This window comes from Labrus bergylta, chromosome 13 (assembly GCF_963930695.1).
Source record: "Labrus bergylta chromosome 13, fLabBer1.1, whole genome shotgun sequence".
NCBI classification, from domain to species: domain Eukaryota; kingdom Metazoa; phylum Chordata; class Actinopteri; order Labriformes; family Labridae; genus Labrus; species Labrus bergylta.
The window spans coordinates 13,148,356-13,167,769 of record NC_089207.1 but is presented as its reverse complement, the minus strand read 5'-3'; the positions used below and the strand labels follow the sequence as shown (position 1 = coordinate 13,167,769).

At 45.6% G+C, this 19,414-nt stretch overlaps 2 protein-coding genes across 7 annotated transcripts in view; one reads left to right on the top strand and one right to left on the bottom strand.

Moving 5' to 3' along the window:
* Positions 1–9,146, top strand: part of LOC109986946 (ras-associated and pleckstrin homology domains-containing protein 1-like) — a 58,466-nt gene extending 49,320 nt beyond the window's left edge. For all 4 annotated transcript variants that reach the window (XM_020637827.3, XM_065961931.1, XM_065961929.1 and 1 more), the window contains 8 exons: positions 1,384–1,505; positions 1,605–1,670; positions 2,032–2,175; positions 2,296–2,406; positions 3,402–3,500; positions 3,627–3,747; positions 3,853–3,983; positions 5,545–9,146. In XM_020637827.3, coding sequence (XP_020493483.2) covers positions 1,384–1,505; positions 1,605–1,670; positions 2,032–2,175; positions 2,296–2,406; positions 3,402–3,500; positions 3,627–3,747; positions 3,853–3,983; positions 5,545–7,917 — 3,167 coding nt within the window. In that variant the 3' untranslated portion in view covers positions 7,918–9,146. The remainder of the gene's footprint in view (positions 1–1,383; positions 1,506–1,604; positions 1,671–2,031; positions 2,176–2,295; positions 2,407–3,401; positions 3,501–3,626; positions 3,748–3,852; positions 3,984–5,544) is intronic.
* A 2,625-nt stretch (positions 9,147–11,771) lies between these two features.
* LOC109976874 (acetylcholinesterase collagenic tail peptide-like) lies at positions 11,772–18,704 on the bottom strand. Of its 3 annotated transcripts, none has more exons than XM_020637774.3 (15): positions 18,411–18,704; positions 17,229–17,315; positions 16,657–16,772; positions 16,485–16,526; positions 15,647–15,673; positions 15,489–15,560; positions 15,285–15,350; positions 15,106–15,132; positions 14,365–14,409; positions 14,243–14,278; positions 14,077–14,157; positions 13,209–13,305; positions 12,206–12,315; positions 12,001–12,120; positions 11,772–11,889 (listed from the first exon to the last, which is right to left on the bottom strand). In XM_020637774.3, the coding sequence occupies exons 2-15, from the start codon at positions 17,302–17,304 to the stop codon at positions 11,872–11,874; spliced, it is 933 nt and encodes a 310-aa protein (XP_020493430.2). In that variant the 5' UTR covers positions 17,305–17,315; positions 18,411–18,704; the 3' UTR covers positions 11,772–11,871. The 3 variants fall into 3 exon arrangements, with proteins under 3 accessions (XP_020493430.2, XP_065818004.1, XP_029133867.2); XM_065961932.1 differs by lacking the exon at positions 18,411–18,704 and adding an exon at positions 18,170–18,341; XM_029278034.2 differs by lacking the exon at positions 17,229–17,315.
* Positions 18,705–19,414: the final 710 nt, after the last annotated feature.

Sequence of the window (19,414 nt, the reverse complement as noted above, 5' to 3'; positions counted from 1 at the left end):
TGTACACAAATGGAAAAAGAATGGTTACTCAGTATAGAGAGAGGATAGTGTTTGCATCTGTAAGTGTTACAAGATGCAAGTTCCTCAAATTCAATTCCAACACCTTCAATGCAAGAAGTGTAAAGATTCTTCAAGCTGTCTCATGTTTTCATGAAGCTGCAACCTCTGGTGTTAGATGATGATCGATGCAGACGTGCAAATGACTGCAGTCCCTCGAGAGTCCACTCCCGTATGTTCCTGTAGGGGGCGCTGGAGTCCCATCGATGGCGGTCTCCATGCTGGAAATGCTGCCTCAGCCTAACTTCCAGTCAACCTAACGACAGGCTGAGAGCTGGAGCTGAGGCGGGTTTTAAGCCTCCTGACAAACTGTTACACCGCGCCCGCCTGTCAATCAGGTCAGCTACACGCCTTATTGTGAATAACTCTTATCCTTCATCAAATCAAAACTGATGAGTCATCAAAACATTCACCCCCCCCCGTACAGTGTGAGCCGATCGAGACATGAGCTAATCAGACCTATTTGTTTTTTTTGAACCAGGCTCTAAACATGTTCATCTCTGCTGTAAAAACAGGCTTTTTAGAATGGGTGTGTATGTGACTTCTGTGCTTCTGCAGCCAGCCTCTAGTGGACACTCGAGGAACTGCTGGATTTTACACTTCAGCGTCGGCTTCATTTTTCAACACCGGAGGATGCAGCTTGCTCCAAACACACAGCCAATAAAATATGTTACTAACTCATAGTGCGGCCTGTTGTGTCTACAGATGATCAGTGTCCGTTGTCTGTTTACTTTCTCATCAATCAGGAAGCTTTGAAATGAAAACAGTTGCTCAGATTCGTAAACAATGTTCCTGCAGAGTCACTGTCTGAACTGACCTGGTCCTAAATCGGAGAGAATGAGGGACACTTCTGTTGTTGTTTGTCTCGACAGAAGTCCGAATTCAAAGTGGGTCATCATGGCTGCTTTGGTTTTGTGTGCTTCAGTCCTCAGAGAAAAACATGTGAAAGCAACTGAAAGGAGGCCGCGCTGAGAGACACACAGTTTGAAAAGGGGGGGGGGGGGGGGGGGGGGGGGCAACGAGGGCAGCAGATTGCCACGAGCCATGTTTCCTGTATGGAGCGGAGTTATTAGTGAGATGCCCTGCAGTCCTTTAAATTTTCACATTCAATAAAAAATAGGGAAATGTTATTTGAAATCTAAAAAAGCTTTACTTTTGACTCTAGAGAGGAGGGGTCAGAGTTACATACTGCTCCTTTAAATACATTTTAATGAGCAACTATAAATATGAAGTCATATGCTGTTTCTTTACTGAATCGGGTGAAGGAGGGTTACATGACTCTCCTGAGACAAAAAAAAAATGAAGAACCTGTTTTTCTCTGTGCAGAGCGGATCTTTGAGGATCACGAGAACCTGGTGGAGAACCTGCTGAACTGGACCAGAGACAGCCAGAACCGCCTGATGTTCACCGAACGCATCGAGAAATACACTCTGTTTAAAAACCCTCAGGTGAGAGGCACCCTGACCTCCCCGCACCTTTAAAACCCCAAACAGACCTTTCTGTATTTCTAACCTGTGCTCCAACTTTATCACCTTGATCTGCTGCAGAACTATTTGTTGGGGCGGAAGGAGACGTGTGAGATGGCTGAAAGGAACAAAGAAGCTCTGTTAGAAGTAAGTTTGTCCTCTAAGTGTCCAGAGTTAGATGCACTGGAGGGCTGAGTGAGTCCTGTTCATGTTCTCCAGACCCTGATCAGACAGACTGTATCAGCGGAGGCAGATCCTGCTCTGATTGAGTCTCGACTTCGACGTTATCGACCTGTTTCTGCTTCAAAAAGCAGAATTTATTTTGACTCTCTTTCTTTTCTTCTTCTGTCGTGCAGACAGTACTGAAACAGTGTATGTGCCTGCAGCCTACACCTTGATGTTTAAATAATTCTTCACTAGGATGTGACCCGTAACACTTGCTTGTTTAACTGGTGAGATGTGTTTTTATTTATGTGTGTGTGTGTGTGGGTGTGTGTGTGTGTTTCAGGAGTGTTTCGGCGGCAGCTCTGTGTCCGTCCCTGAGATGGAGGGTGTTTTGTGGCTGAAGGAGGACGGGAAGAAGTCGTGGAAGAAGCGCTACTTTCTGCTGAGGGCGTCGGGCATCTACTACGTCCCCAAGGGAAAGGCTAAGGTGTGTGTGTACTAAACAACAGGATTTCATTTGACAGTAATTATAACTTTAAGACATTTAAGCAGGAAACAAAAGACTCATGAAATGTGTGTGTGTGTGTGTGTGCGTGTGTGTTCGCAGGCTTCCAGAGACCTGGTGTGTTTCCTCCAGCTGGATCACGTGAACGTCTATCACGGTCAGGACTACAAGAGCAAATACAAAGCTCCGACAGACTACTGCATGGTGCTCAAGGTACGCTGCCATGATCCCACAGATACAGTCACTACGGCAACATGGACACAAGTCGATGTAATAAAAATCTGATCAGAATAAAACCTGTCCTGTAAACATATCAGTCAGACCCGACAGGGCTCTGAACGAGAGGGCTGCTGTATGCCGGTCACTGATTGGATTCTTCTGCTCGTGTCTTCCTGGTCGGGTTGAAACTGTTCTTACTGAGCGTGTCTGACCGACGGTTATGTTCTGAGGAGCAACATCTGGAGGCGTGCAGCGCATTTGTTGCTCCTCTTTTGGTCCAGTCAGACCGACAGGAAGCTCTGCTCACGTCTTCTGAAGAAATGTTTAATTCGGGAACACACACGTCGCGCCAGAATCAGATCGCTTTATTTGGCGTCCATTTTGACAGTGAAGCTGGAATCAGTGATCAGAGTGATTTAAATCGGGCTGAATTCATTTCGCTCATGTTAACGCAACCATAAAGACACAGGCAGGGTTCTTGGGTCCAGAGTCCTGCAGTGCCACCTAGTGGTGTGGCAGTCATGACGCCTCTTTTTTGAGAATAAATAGATAAACTGTGAAGTTATACGTTTGTGATCCTTTCAACTGAAACAACATTATTAACCCCTCGAGAGGCAATATGTCTGCAGCAGCTTGTACATGAAAACACACACATGTACTGTACAATAGTGTTGTACTACTCCAGATCGGTCTTGGTTTATGCTCCTCCAACTAGCAACACCTCACTGAAAGTTCCTACCTAAAGTGCGTGACTTGAACTCAAAGGCGACACCCAAAGACGGTACAGAGAGAGGGGGGGGAGGGTCACTTCTTTCCCCCATTACACCTCTGTGACATTTAGACTGGGTGAAGCGTCACAGGTGTAAATTTTGTGCCCTGAAACGGCGGTCCGATCAGGGCTTGTGTTTTTAAGAGAAGTTTTGATTCTAAAAGTTCTGATGAGTAAAGTTTCCTGCGGAGTCATGCAAAGTGTTTGTTTCTATTTATAGCACCCTCAGATCCAGAAGAAGTCTCAGTACATCAAGTACCTCTGCTGTGACGACATCAGAACCCTCCAGCAGTGGATCAACAGCATCCGCATTGCCAAGGTAAAAACCCGAGTGCAGAGCGAGCTGTGTCGTATTCTCACATCTGATCCTGTAGGAACACACACAGTCAGACCCTTACAGTCTTCATACCTGCTGCAGTTTCATAGCTTCTAATGTCGCTTTCAGTACGGGAAGCAGCTGTACATCAACTTCCAGGAAGCCATGAGGAGGACAGAGGCCGCCTACGATTGGTCCTCCCTCTCTTCTTCCTCCATTAAGTCAGGATCGAGCTCTTCCAGCCTTCCAGGTCAGTCCGTCTCCTAAAAGATTATAAAGGCAGTAACATGTTTCATTTTAAGGTGTTTTACAGGTTTTACAACTACAAAACATGCTTTTCTATGTGTTACCACAGAGTCCCAGTCCAACCACTCCAGCCAATCAGACAGCGGCGTATCCGAGATGACATCATCAGGCCACACCCGCTCCCAGAGTGTTGTCAGCTCCATCTTCTCGGATGCCTGGAGGAGAGGAACACAAGGAGAGGTATGAACACACACACACACACACACACACATACACACTTACCTATCCTTTCCTGTCATTGTACTTTTTACATGTGAACTACATTACCCATGTTACCCCTCTGCTTCCCTGCCAGAGGTCAAAGGTGAAGGGACGTATGCCGGTTCCTTTTTGTGTAGGAGGAGGAGGAGTAGGAGGGAGTGGAGGTTAGACAGGAAGTGATGTAACCGGCATGTTCCCTTAAAAACACTAAACTGTTTGTGTTGACGATTTGCAGTGACCCCGTGACCTCTGACCCTACTTAAATCAAACGCCATCGGTTAGGGCGAGGTGTATGTAGCTACACTTTGATCTTAAAAAGTCGTTTTGTGGAGGATGTACATTTTCATTTTCACATCTGTCAGGTGTTGGGCAGTGTTACAACTCGGGGTGGGACAAAATATCAGCTGACATTCTCCATTTTACCTGCTGTAGATACATAAAAGTACTGATGATGTTCTTTAAATCGAGGATGTCATACGACTGTTGTGTGTTTCTTATGAGAAGCCTTAGAACCGCCATGACAAACTAAAATCATTGCATCGTTCAGTAAACATAATTAATGCCGGTCAAGAGTAAGCAGTGCTTAATGAGAAAACCCTGAAGTCACTGGAGACAGAGAGAGCTGGTCCGGCAGGGCAGGAGGATTTCATATCATGTCATGACTGTTACATGAACGTATGAAAACTGAGTCTAAGGTCCTGTAACCCTGATTTTAAAAGACTAACTTTGTGGTGTGATGGATGTCCTAACCAACAATAATAAAATAAAATAATGCTGTGAGAAAACAGTTTAAGACTTTGAAGATGGACTTATGAAATACTGTTTGATACCATGTTTACAGCCTATTGGACATCTCAAGCCTTATTTTATACCAATGATGGTAATGTGATCAGTCATGTTGGTAATTTAGCATCTCTGCTAAATGGTACGGTTCATGTTAGGGCCCGACCGATCTGGGATTTTTGGAGCCAAAGCCGATATAAGAGAGAGGAAAAATTCAGATACTGATATACCGTGAGATATCTTCCTCAGATCTATGGTTGATCTGTAATGATAGTTAGGTAGATTGTTTGCGTTCACACTTGCAGAAAACTCCTGAAATTTGCCGGAGGAGCTGCATGGGTGAACGCAAACAGCCCAATTTTACATTAGCACTGGTTTATGTGGTAAACAGTTCAGAAGATGGACAGACAGTCAATAGATCGTTTATCTCTTGCCTGCAGAGAAAGCTACAATGAATGGGAAGTCTAAAGTTTCTAAAGTAATCGTTGTATGACAGCAGAGTTAATCCATGTTTTCTAACTGGCCTTCCTGCATCACGTTTGGAATTTGAAATGTGGTGTGTTTTCAGACTGCACTGGTTTGATGTTTGCATCCTGTCTTGGGTTGCTTGAAAATGAACTTGGTCAAGTTGCAAACTTATTTGTCTCTCTCTCTTTTGTCTCTTTTCTTGCATTCATCCTTCCCTACCACTTTGCTCCCCCCCCCCCCCTCCCCACCTCCACCTGTTTCCTTCCTTTTCCTCCATATTTCCCTCCAGATGATGAGGATCGACCCTATCAGTAGGCCGATCCCGCTCCAGATACCTTCCATCTCCCCTCAGACTCTTCCTCTCTCTCAGCCTCAGACTCCACCCTCCCGATCCAGCTACACCGATGGCCTCGTCCAGTCTGAGGATTCCTCTCCATCACCGCCCTCGCCTCCTCCGCCTCCGCCTCCACCTGTCTCAAGCGTGGTCCATCAGGCAGCTCCTACCTCCTCGTCATACATCAAGTACAGCACGCTGGCTCGCCTTCAGAACCAGAACCAAGCCAGGACACAGACGGCAGGAGCTGTCCCACCTGCCCCTCCAAACCAGACCTCCAAACCCAACTACAATACCCTCCCAGCTACTTACAGCACCCCCGCTTTGCTACCACCTTCTCCTCCACCGCCCCCTCCACCGACGGCACCAGCTCCTGGTTCAGCAATGGCGGCACTGAAATATGGTGCAACAAGCCCTTCTGCTCTCCTACCACCACCACCACTGGAGGAGGACCTGCAGGAGCCCTCCTACCTTCCACCTCCTCCTCCAGAGAGCCTTGACGCCAATGGAATGCCTCCACCTCCCCCTCCAGAGCCAATCCTCAACTCCTGCCCTCAGCTCTGCAACAGTGGCCTCCAGCAGTTCCTGGCACAGAAGTTTCCCAACATGGTGTATGACTTCAACCTAGAAATGGAGGAGGAGAATTGTCCTCCTGTTCATCCACCTGAACTCTCTCCGCCTACTTCCCTCCAAGCTCAACGGCCTCTGTCCCCAAACGCACCCCCTCCTGCACCTCCCAAAACCTTCACGGGTGGGTTTCCACCTCAAACTGCACGCAAACCCTCGGGTCCTTCTTCTCTTCCGATTGCCCTCTCACCTGTGTCACCAACACAACCCCAAAGCAACCACGGACCCTTTAAGAAGCAGCAAAGTTTCTCAACGGGACACTCCCCAAATCAGCCACCTCCCACCCTGCCAAAGCAGCACAGCCTCTCCTCCAAAAACCTTGCCATCTCTCCCTCTGCCTGCTCTTCTTCAGTCTCCATCGCTGCTGCTACCTCCTCTTTGGTCAAACAGATTGTCAACCAATTCCCAGGGAACACTACCCCTTCCTCTTTATCTGCCTCCAGCTCCATGGAAGGATCTAAGTTTAGTGCTCCTCAGTCTCCTCCAGCGGTCAAGGCCAAACCTAAATGGCAGCCAGGAGGCGTTGCGGCCCCACAGTCCCCAGAGTTCCCCCCGCCTCCTCCAGACAACTCCATTGGAGAATTCCCTCCTCCACCTTCTTCAACCTCCAGCAAGACAGGATCCCCCATAAAGAAGTCACCTTCCTCCTCATCCACGGGATCCACCAAGCGGGGCCCTCCACCAGCTCCACAGAGAGCCTCCTCCATCAAAGCAGGCGAGATCCAGGACGAGAGGCCAAAGAAGGTGGAGAGCCTTGTCAGTAAATTTGCACAGGCTCCTCAAACAGGAACCTCGTCCAGCTCCTCGTCAGTGACGGGTTCTCCATCCAAGGAATCCTCCACGCTTCCCGCTCCGCTCCCAAAGCCAGGGAAGCTGAATTTGGCAAACCTCCCATTGGCGCTCCAGGGTCTGCAAACGGGCCAACACCACCAAGCCTCTGAGTTCCCATCACCTCCTCCCCCACCTCCCCCTGCTAACACTCATCACCTTGACTCCCCTGATTACTTCCCGCCTCCCCCAAGTGACTTTGAGCTTTTCCCACCTCCTCCCCACCCTTCGGAGTTCCATCACCCGCCAAAGGTTGCCGTGGTGAACCCCCAGCCTCAGATGCCTCCACCTCAACAGGTTGTTTCCTCCTCTTTGTCTTCATCTTCATGGAAACAAGGCTCGCTGAAAAAGGGCACGGTCCCTCCTCCGATGCTGAACCGTCGGAGCAGCAACACAAACCAATATGACAATACAACATCAATGCCCCTGTCACCACCCCCTTTGTCTCAGACCCCACCTCCTTCTCTGTCCTCTTACTCCACATCCTCCTCCCCAATCCCCCCCACCTCCCCAAAATCAGCGGGGCCAAGCTCTTTGGCACTAAAGCCTCTTTTCCTGGAAGACCTCAACCGTACCCTTAAGAGGAAGTCGGTTTCTCGCCATGGCTCGCTCACCTCTTCCAGCCTCATCCCCTCCTCTAAGATGGAGCCTGTGGGCACCATGGACGACATGGCACTCCTCCCACCTCCTCCCCCTGAGCTCCTGCAGCAGCATCAGGGTGTCCGAGGACAGTCCAAGACTTTGTCCCGTCACCACACACACTCCCAATCCGCAAAACATGCCAACATCTCAGGCTATGCAACGCTGCGGCGAGGTCCACCGCCCCAACCTCCAAAACGGGACCAAAGCACCAAACTGACCAGTGACTGGTAGGAGGCCAGGACACGAGGTGGAACCTAATGAACTAAACTGACTTTTTAGGTCCCGCCCTTCCTGCAGAGAAGAATTAATCAACGTCTGTCTTGACTTGTCCGTCTCTCCTCATCCTAAACCATCTAACCTTGGACTCCGAACACGTAGCAAGTCGTCTTTCCTACTCTTAATCTCAGATTATGATTGTTCCTATTAGCCTCATTATTACTACCATCCTCATTATTAGTATCATTATCCTGCGACATGAGTAAATATATATATGTAAATATATATATCTGTATACAAGCAAGCCAGAAGATTCACCTATCAAGCTTTTTTCACAATGTCTGTGCAGCTTTGCATTGAAATATTCTAAAAGACGAGACTTGAACGACAACAGCAAAGAGACAATTTGCTGCAGAAGAACTGGTACTGCATGGCGCCGCTGCAACCGAAGTAGCGTTACTCATGAAGGGAAGTTGAAGGAAAAAAAAAAAGAAATGCAAAAAGTGGGACGATGTGTATAGACATGTACGTTGTGGACTGGCGGGGGAGGGAGCATTGCCATTTATTTCAAACCTTTCTTTGTGTGTGTGTTTTTATATAAGATTATTTAATACTGGAAAGATGTTATTATAATTATTTTAAGTTTTTAAGAAGTGTTAAAATGCGAATGAGTTTGACTGGAAGAGCGTCTGTACTCTCAAAAATATGTCGAAGTGTTGGAAGAAGAAGTAGCAAACAGCTGAGTTTATATTTGGATCATTTAAGCCAATCATATTTCTTACATTTAGAGCACCATGGCTGATTGGTTGGTGACTACAAAGGTCTGAGACTCTGGACTAATGTAAAGCATGTAGGGTTTTGCTCAGATTAAAGCCGGTTCTTTTAAGATTTCACATCAAATTGGGAACTGAATTGACCTTCTTTCCTATCCAGACGTTCCCATCCTTTCATCTGTCCAATAACCCTTCTAGATTTCACATCGTGACTACCAATCAGTTTTGCAATATCTGGATGTCGACCAGAACCTCCTGTAATCTGAGCTCAGCCTTGCGAGTCACCAATAACAACCAGCTACATGTTTGGTGACCTTACTACCGGTTTCTTTGAGCAGACTCCTCTGTAAATTCATCACATAGCTTTGCAGTTAGCTCGTTTTTTTTCATAGCTTGTAGACCTTTAAGCTCGACGGTTACCATGAACTGAAATGTCTCACAGAAGGTAATAAATCAATCACTTGTTTGTCATCTGAACGTCTGGTTAATCACTTTGTGAGTTGAGTATTTTAACAGTGTGAGCCCTGGGAACAAGTGCCTGAAAACATATCTGCTAAAACTTCTCACAGGTGCTGCATGAAAGACGCACCGTGCAGAGACGTTCGACCGTTACTTCTGTGATGTTAGCCATTAGCTCTCTGACTTCTGAGGTGCCATCTTTGCCAGACACTGCAAGCTGAAGGAAAGGATCTGATGTTGGGAAACAAGTTGCAGCTAACATGTTTGAGAGTGTAAGGGTCAGGCAACAGACCTCTCTCTAGGACTTTATGTGTCACTAAAAGAAGAGATTCTGGAAATCAATGTGACAGACTGAAAGACATAAAGGTTCCTCTGTAAGTCATAACAAACATATTTCTCTGCACATGTTTTACTCTAGCACACCCTAGTGGTTGCATTAAAAAGGACACTGCTGGCTGCGTTGTCATGCACAGAGGCTGCAGACTCAACTTCTTTACTTTTGCAACCCTCATTTCTGTTCCCCTTATTTCTTACTTTGGTATTTTATACGTCTTAGTCTCCTCTGCACATCAGCGTGTTTGTTTTTGTGACTTTGCTTGACCGCCTAATCCCCGTGAACGAATCTGAGACAAACGAGAGAGGCTCTTTGAATAGTTTAGCCTAGTTTGTTTTAATCAGATTTCAACCTGATGTGTAAAGTTGCTGATCCGATCAAATTTAAGTTATTTCAGTTTTCAGGGCATGTGTCCAACATTGATTTGGTGCAACATTGCAATTAGTAATACTGAATGTTTTTATTAAAACCCTGACGTTTTAAGAACGTTTGGACTAAAGAAACATTTTAAATCTGTCTGTTTTTGGCTCTTGGAAGTTGTGGAGCTTCCTGATCCTGCTGACATTAAACTAAAGTGCTTCGAGTTTCTCAAAGAAAGAGAGGAGCCCTCTTAAACATCGTGAAGTGGTGCCAGGAGGCAGAAAGCACTCTAAAAGCAGCGACACAGCGAAATATTATGATGGATGCATCCTTAGATACTTAGAGAATCAGAAAGTCAGGACATAAATAAAACAGTTATTCACTTTTTTTTAAGGAACATGTCTGAAAAAAATGTAATCTTAAAGGAGCAATATATAACTCTGACCCCTAGTGTTTAAAATGGGTACTGCAGTCCAGATTCTAAACATTGTAGAGAGCGGTCTCCCCCCGCCCCCTCCTCTCTAGAGTCGATTCTCACACAGGTTGCCATGTGGTGGACACTGAAGCTTCAGTGTTTAGCCAGCTCTGCATCGGTCTGTAAACCTTTCTGCGTTCTAACCTCTCTCCATTTTTCAAAAGCATCTCCAATCTTGATCCTAGTTTGAGCACGTTTCTGCTCGTGGAACTTATTAGAAACATGCAGAGGCTTTTTAGGTCGGGTACAATCACTTCTATCTGAACCAGTTCTCTTGCCCGCTTCCATCGCTGCAACACCTGTTGGTTTGACCTGATAACTGCTCTCATATCTGGCAAACCCAGGGGTGTCCAAAACGGCCGTGTGGGGGTGCTTTAAAACCGCCTTCCTTCTCTGGTCCAAATAAATCCAGAACATTCAGGACCACAATCTAAAGTTAGAAGGAGGACATACTGGCAGCTGCATTGTTGTCAGAGAAGCCAGCACTTCAACATAGCATGTTTCCTTAATGTCTGATCATATAGTAAGATCACTTTATCATTTCACTCACTACATATCTCACTGATTGGTCCTTTAAGTGCTGCAGTGACATCAGCTCAGACACTGAAGCTAGAGAAGTAAACATCTGTAGTTAATTAGCCTGATGAGACATACGTTCGCTCTCCTATATCAGAAATATTTTACAGTACTGCGTCCTGATCTCCTGAAAAAGGTTTCCCACTTTGTCAGCTCAGAGGTTTTAAGATTGTTCTTGGTTTGAGTACCTTAATGAATTAAACTTCAGTTTCCAGCGTCTCTTTGTTGTCATCCTTCTCATCACCGAAGATTAAAAATTATTTGCAAGATATTTCAACATCAGCGCAAGAACACGATGTCAAAAATGTGATATTACCCCCCCTTTTTGATTTTGAATGTGCAATCATTTGTTTTTGAAGTGCTCTGATTTAATTTATTCGTATATTTCTATTTACAAACTGGTTTCTACTCATTATTAATATAAATCTGTTATGTTCTATCGTTGAAGAGGAGACAGAAGAAGAACTTCCCGTGTACACTGACATCATCATCATGCTTGGTTTCTGATCAGTGTGTGGACGTGTTTGTCTCATGACGAGCACACGTCTGTTCTTGGTGTTCTGTTGATTCTCTCACCTCATGGCGCCGTGTGAAGCGTTAGAGTACATGTTGAAGCGGTTAGACTGAGTCTTTGTGTCTTTCTAAGGGAGTGGTGTGAGGCGTTCAAACACAACGATACTGTGCTGTTTTCTTGCCAAAATGCTTATGTTCAATAAAATGTTCAAATCAAAGTTCTAACGTGTAGCTGTGGTACGTCAGAGAGTCCTGAGTTATTGATGAGTTTATGAGAAGGTCACTGTGGTTTCAAATGAAGCATCTTCTATTTTACCATCCACACCTTTCCTTTAAAACATCAAACTATGGGTGAAAATAACTTGTTCGAGAAGCGGAACAGAGGACAGGTCAGCCTTTATTTCTCATGACTGGTTCACAGTCACAGCAGGACTCGTCCTAGTTTAACCACAGCCCGAGCTGATGGTCGGACTGGTCGGTCAGGGTCCGAAGTCCTCCTGCAGGTTCAAACAGGAACACAAAGAGAATAAGAGAAGGTCAACCAGCGGTTAAACCTCTACCAGTAGAGGGAGAGAAATGTGTTTGTACGTCTCTGCAGCAGTATTTACCAGCACGTTGATCCACTGGGAGTCAGAGTAGATGTAGAGAGAGTTTCTGTCCGTCCGCAGCACCATCACGTTCTCCCCCCGAAGCCTCCTCATCTGTCTCTCCCCGTTAGCTATAAAGATCTGCAGAGACACACACAGAGGCCCGTTTCACCCAGAAAACATATCATGGACCTGGAACTGACATGAATCCAACAGTGACACTGACCGTGTTGACTCTGCCCTTCTGCGGTTTGGGAGTCTGAACCTTTGAGCAGTTACATTTGGCTGACGGGCCGCCGTCTCCTTCGTCTCCCTGCAGACCTGGAAGGATTAGCACTACAACACAAAGTACGATTAATCAGTAAGAACGGAGAGAGGTTCTCTGTACAACATTATCAGACTGACAACATTACATTTCATATCTTATAATCTACTTTACCAGAAACTACATTCTCAGCCATTTTTGCCTTTAAGAGATGAAGAAAGACTTGAAATGCTGCGAGGGAGTGAGAGGAGGATGACGTGCAGCAAAGGGCCGAGATTGCATTCGATCCACAGACTGTGAATATGAAAGTTTGAAGCCTGAGTGACGTCACCTGTCTGTTGCTGCAGGGGGCGTTGGAGTCCCATCGACGGCGGTCTCCATGCTGGAAATGCTGTCTCAGTCTAACTTTCAGTCAACCTAACGACAGGCTGAGAGCTGGAGCTGATGCAGGTTTTAAGTCTCCTGACAAACTGTTACACCGCGCCCGCCTGTCAATCAGGTCAGCTACACGCCTTATTGTTAATAACTCTTATCCTTCATCAAATCAAAACGGATGAGTCATCAAAACATTCACCCCCCCGTACAGTGTGTGCTGATCGAGACATGAGCTAATCAGACCTATTTGGTTTTTTGAACCAGGCTGTAAACATGTCTTTTTAGAATGGGTGTGTATGTGACTTCCTGTTCTTCTGCAGCCAGCCTCTAGTGGACACTCAAGGTACTGCAGGATTTTACACTTCAGCATCGGACGTTGCTGCTTGATTTCGCATCCCAGAAATCTTACAGAGCCAAACAGGAAACTTGAGGATTTTCCGCCTCTGTACTTCTGGTTCTATCTTTGACTTTCAGTGTAAAACATCAACAGCCCCGGTCTGATCTATATTTGTAAGTTTTGTTTGTGTCCACATACTGGTTTCTTTGATACTAATCAGATAGAAAGACACCATGATGGCAAAGAACTCACCTTGTCCAGGTAGTCCAGGATCTCCAGTCAGACCATGCAGTCCTGCAGGACCAGGATGACCCTGCTTTCCTGTAGGTCCTTGAGCTCCTTTCAATCCCTGCACACAATGATTTATACATTTATCTATTGAGTGACTAATTAGACTTTTATGTGAGGACTTCCTTTCTCAAACACTCTCAGTTCATTTGTCCATATTTAATTTGTCATGTCTCAGAAACATTCTCTTCATTAGTATTCAATCAGGTGATCACTGAGAGTTTATCTCACCTCTACAATATTATTGTAGATAACAGCACATTAAACGGGGAATCCAGTGTCTTTAATTCTCGGCTACATTGAAACATGTTTGAAACAAAATACCAAAAAGGTAGGAGAAGGTTTGAAATAGCTCCATCAGATAATTCTGTGAAAGTCACCTCTTCTTCATTTAGGCCTTAACATATTTAAAAATAGGGGGGGAAGAGCTAAACTTAAAGGAGTAATATGTAATTCTGACCCCTAGTGTTTAAAATGGGTACTGCAGTCCAGATTCTAAACATTGTAGAGAGCTGTCTCCCCCCACCACCTCCTCTCTACAGTCGATGCACACGCAGGTTGCGAGTGTGGTGGACACTGAAGCTTCAGTGTTTAGTCAGCTCTGCATCGGTCTGTAAACCTTTCTGTGTTCTAACCTGTCAGACACTTGCACATCTTACTGATTGGACCTTTAAACACAACTCTGATGGCAGCAGAGACCATTCCCTCTAAAGATCACAATCAGAATAAGAAGAATCATAACTGCACAAAGACAAAGCACGATCATCTCCCCTCCTACATCATGGTTTACTCTAAAATGTTAGTTAAAAAATGTTCATCTGGATTTACTCACCAGACTTCCTCTGACTCCTGTCGGTCCTCTGGGTCCTTGCTCCCCTCTCTGCCCCGGATCGCCCCACTGACCCGGGTCGCCCTTGAGAGAATGGAAATGTTTCACTGTTTGTCTTTTATCCTAAACTGACAACTGTTTAACTTATTATTGCAGTCAGACTTCCTACCTTCTCTCCTGGTCTCCCAGCGAGGCCACGCTCTCTCTGTGGAGACAGATCGATTGGTTAAAAAGAAAAAGAATATTTATTTATGCAAAGTGTCAACACATTAAACTAAAGTTTCCCCTCACCATCTCTCCACTGAGTCCTCTGCGTCCTTTCAAACCTTGTTCACCCTGATGGACAGAAGAGAGAAGATGAGAGACACAACTCGCAAACACTAAATGTTGCTCATCAGAAATGAAAGTAAGGAAGCCCTAAGGTCACATTTCCCTTCTCCAACAGTAAACTTCAACTTGTCTACTATCAGCTGATACCAAACTTGAATTGATCAGACAAGTTCGTTCAAATAGGTACCCTGTAAGTGGAGAAAACTACGCTTTATTGTGAAATTCACAAAATCGTGGCAGACTTCCTGTTGACATTTCACCACAACGTTAATTGACTTTTTTGTAGGTCTTTGCACAGTTAAAAATGGTCATGCATGTAGGCGGGAAAAAGCCTGTTACGGGAGGCCTTTTAAAACATTTCTAGGGGACGCCACTTAGCCATTTTGCCTCGCACTTGTACGTAAACACTTTCAAACGTAAATCAAATGCACTCTTGAACTTCATGCAAAGTTTGTTGAGTTTTCGAGCATGTTAAAGACCCCAAATAAGCGATTAGTTTGTTCAAAGAATAATTCCTTCAGTTTCAAAGGGTCCTCGCTCCAAAGTCGTGCTCGGGCCCTAATAAGTCAAGGCAGAGCAGACGACATGAAGTGACTCATGATTGTGGGCGAACTGTGTAAAATAAATTGTATGGATGCATAAGGGGCTTCTCTTTGTGGTGTTTAAGGTTTTTGAAATAAAAAAAAGACGTGCATCGCTCACCCTGAATCCTCGACGGCCCTTTTCACCCTGCAGGAAAACACACAGAACATCAATGACCTTCTTTCATGTCACCACCTCAGATCCACCAGCGAGGTTCTCCTCTGCTGCTCACAACAACACGTTCTAACTTTTTGTGATTCTGACTGAAAAAAGGAGGAATGAATTTAAAGTGAATTAACCTTCATCATTCCAGGAGTCCCGATGTCTCCATACAAACCACGCCAGCCTCTCTCACCTTTGTCTCCCTGCAGAAAGAACAGAGCAGCACGGAGGTCGTTACAACACGATAGTTTAAATTCATATCACAAACTCTCTCCTTACATCTTACTGGAGGTTAAGTTAGAAAGAAAGTGGCTCTTTATGGCGTTTAAAGTCTTCGTTACCATCTGACCCGTCTGCCCCAGGACTCCTTGTGATCCAGGTTCTCCCTCTGGTCCCGTCACACCAGGTTTCCCCTGAAACACACAGAGCCATTTTAAACTCACCATTTAACTTCCCCTTCCGTGTTTGTGCAAGATGGAGTGGGAGCGTGGCGCCGTACCTTCCGTCCTCGCGGTCCTCTGCAGCCCTTTAACCAGAAACAACATGGAGGATTATTAAAGGGTTAAAAAAGTAACAGTCATCAGGTGTTTTCAGACCGAACAGTTCTGGGGACTTTTTCAGGAGGAACTTTCCACCACAGGGACCTGAGAACTGCACACCACGGGGGCTTTTCTTCTGGCTGCACAAGCATTGCCATGGTGACGACTGAAACGAACCTAAAAGAGACGCAAGCTGTCTGACAGTCGCTATAGCAATGTCACTCACGCGACACATCTGAAATTATGGAGGACGCCGTGATGGGAGCCCTGTGTTTGTTGCGTTAATGACTCGTCTGAGTTTGAAAGGAGTTGTGCGAGATTAGGGAGAGTAAGACGACGGGAGGAAGACGACGGGAGGAAGACGACGGGAGTAAGACGACGGGAGAGTCGAGTCAAAATGCCGTTGTATTTTCTCCATCGTCAGAGATCTGTGTACAGCTCTCTTGTTCTTGTTTGAACGGATGTCACATTGATGCACTGGGTGTAACGATGTGCTCATGCTGTGTGTGTGTGTAGAAGGCGGTTTCTCAAACACTCAAAGTCCCTCTGGTGCTCGGAGACTTCCTGCAGCAGCAGCAGCTACAGACGGTCCTCTAAACAGGTTCAAGGGGCTAAAAAAAAAGTTCATATTTCAGAATATGTGCAGAATCAAACAAAAGGGGGGAGGGGTCCCAACAGGTCCTAGATCGGTAAAACATTTCCTGCGGTCTGAAACGGCTCTCATAAGAAAGGTGGTGACAGTGAGCGAGAACCGTTAAAGATGGTCCACTGAAAGCTGACGTCTGATGTGACTCTTACCGTCTCTCCCTTCGGTCCTGTGATGTGTTCTGTTAGATCCACCTGAAGATTTAAACACAAATCAGGATCAGTGTGTGTGTGTGTGTGTGTGTGTGTGTGTGTGTGTGTGTGTGTGTGTGTGTGTGTGTGTCTGTGTGTGTGTGTGTGTGTGTGTGTGTGTTTCTGTGGTCACCATCAGCTCTGCTTTCTGTTTGATTGTAGGGAATAAAGGCGGAGGAAGAGGAGGAGGGATGAACGCTTGGCATTTCCGAGTCGGCGACCTGCTGCCGCCTCTGTCAGACAAAAGTTCTGCACGCACAAAAACAAAAACATCAACATTTCACTAAAGTTCACAGCTGACTCATTCATGTTCCTCTGAGCGTTAAGCGTTTTGCATCCTTCCTGTCAGAAAATAAAAGCTGATAATATTAGCCAAGCAAAAAAGTAAAAGGAAATCAGTTCAGAGTCAGAGATGGAGCAGAGATGGTGAAGATCGGTGATGAGGTGTGGACATCTCCAAGCGTCTGAGGTCACGATAAGAGTTTACCTGAGAGGTTCAAATTAAAAGAGGCCAAAAAAAAACGTCTCTGTGCTTCTCTGTGAGGAGACATATTGCAGCAACACTGCGCCCCCTGTTGTCCAGGATCGTTTCTAAGCAACTACAACAAACCCGAGCCACGACTTGACATCGCAGGAACTCAAAGAGCGAACATGCAGGGATCAGATCTGAAGGTGGAGTTCATGCGGTCTCATGTCTGAACTCACTGGTCGTGACGGAGGGAGCTGCATGCTGGACGCCGCTGAGCAAGGCAGTCCATCCCAGAAGCAGCTGAGTCAGCATCTCCTCTCGTCCTGCAGCAACAAACACCAGTGGTAATAATCATGATCATCATGAATATGGGAACATTTGCAGGTTTGAATGACGAGCTCTTTGAATAAATTACCCTAAATTAAAATCACTCCAGATAATTCATACAAACATGTGAATGTAAGCAAGATTAAAGTGGGCGTGGTCAGACTTTTTTGACCAAGGCGGTCCAGCTGGGGCATTGACCTCTGCAGCCTGAGACATGATGTGCGCACAAACACACACAATTAAATATTAATGAGCTACCCTTTCTTACTTCACCAATCATATGTACTTAATAACACGAGATAACGGGAACAGCGTTATTAAAAATGTGCATGCAAACTCCTGCACCGTCTAACTTGGGATGTTTTGGTACCAACACGTTGCCAGGGAGATGGTGTGTGTTCCTCTCTTTGCAGCTGTCATTGATATGTAAAAGAAGTTTAGCACACAGTTTAAACACAGTTTAGGGTTTTTGGAGTGGCCAATCAGATTTCTTTTTTAAAGTTTCTCAAAGTACACAGGTGTGCACATGCATGCTAACTTCTTCCATCCATCCATCATCTATATCGCTTTTCCCGTTTGGGGGTCGATTGGTTGAGAGGCGGGGTTACTCTCTGGTCACCAGCCAATCACAGGGCTGAAACAGACAGTCAGCCACACTCACATTCACACCTACGGACAATATAGAGTCACAAGTTAACCTGAAGCCTGACTCACAGGCAGCATATTTACTAAGTAGTGATTTGGAAAAAGAGTTTTTCTAGTTCACAGCAAAAAAAAAAAAAAAAAAAAAACCTCAAGACTCAAGAAGATGACCAAACAAGCTTCAAGAACAGATACATGACCAACTCACTTCAGATGTCTTCAACATTCAACATGTTTCCTTTTCTGATTCATAAAATAAAAAACGTAATCTTTAGAGGAACTCGGTCATCTCAGTGCTCCCAGATAATCATCCTAACACGTCAGCTTGGCTCACTGGCACAGCCGATTCTTAGAGTTCACATATAAAGCAGGTTAAAGCGTGTGCGTGTGTGTGTGTGTGTGTGTGTGTGTGTGTGTACATGCATGTGAACGTGAGCCGTGCGTCTTACCTCCGTGTTGCCTCCGCTGCACAGCGCTGTGACGGAGCTCTCGTCCTGCAGTGGGGGGCCGTCTGCTGCTGGAGCTGCGTTCTTCTCCTGGTCATCGTCCAGCAGCAGAGTCAGAGAGCGTTCTGCTAAGTTTGCACGCCGAGTCCAACTTATCTCCATAAACTGTGGAAATGCAACGCAGCCCCTGGCAGCACTCGGCACGGATAATCAGATAATGACTTCAGACGCTGAGCCAAAGAGAAGCTGCTGATCAGAGCCCGCTGCACATTCTGCCACTCTGTGTTATATTATCATTACTGTATTTCCTTTTACAGCCCGGGCTTTGAGCCAAACGTCCTCACACACCAGATCACATGATCCAGATCTATAAATCTGATGCAGAGAGCTCAGTGAGCGGCTTTAAGAGTCAAACGAGGACGACCGCTGAAAGGAGTAATGTTTAGGTGATAAAAAAAAAAGAAAAAAAGGGAAAATCTCTCATTTTAAATCTCACCTTTATGTTTACTGTACACGGTGACATCACTAAGTGGGTGTGGTCAAAAGTCCAAACAATGATTTAAGAATATCCCTTTTTCTCCAATCAAAAACTGAATTTTAAATAAAACTCCAAAATATTCTTCCCTAAAACTGGATGTAGAGTTCATCACATGAAGTGCAGTGTTCTTTAAAGGAGCAGTATGTAACTGACACCTACTGTTTGAAATGGGTACTGCATTCCAGATTCAAAACATCATCATAGAGTTTCAGAAGCATCTCCAATATTGATCCTAGTTTGAGCACGTTTCTGCTCGTGGAGCTTATTAGAAACATGCAGAGGCTTTTTAGGTCGGGTACAATCATTTCCATCTGAACCAGTTCTCTTGCCCGCTCACATCGCTGCAACACCTGTTGGTTTGACCTGATAACTGGTCTCATATCTGGCAAACCGAGAGGCGTCCAAAACAGCTGTGTGGGGGTGCCTTAAAACCGCCTACCTTCTCTGGTCCAAACAAATCCAGAGCATT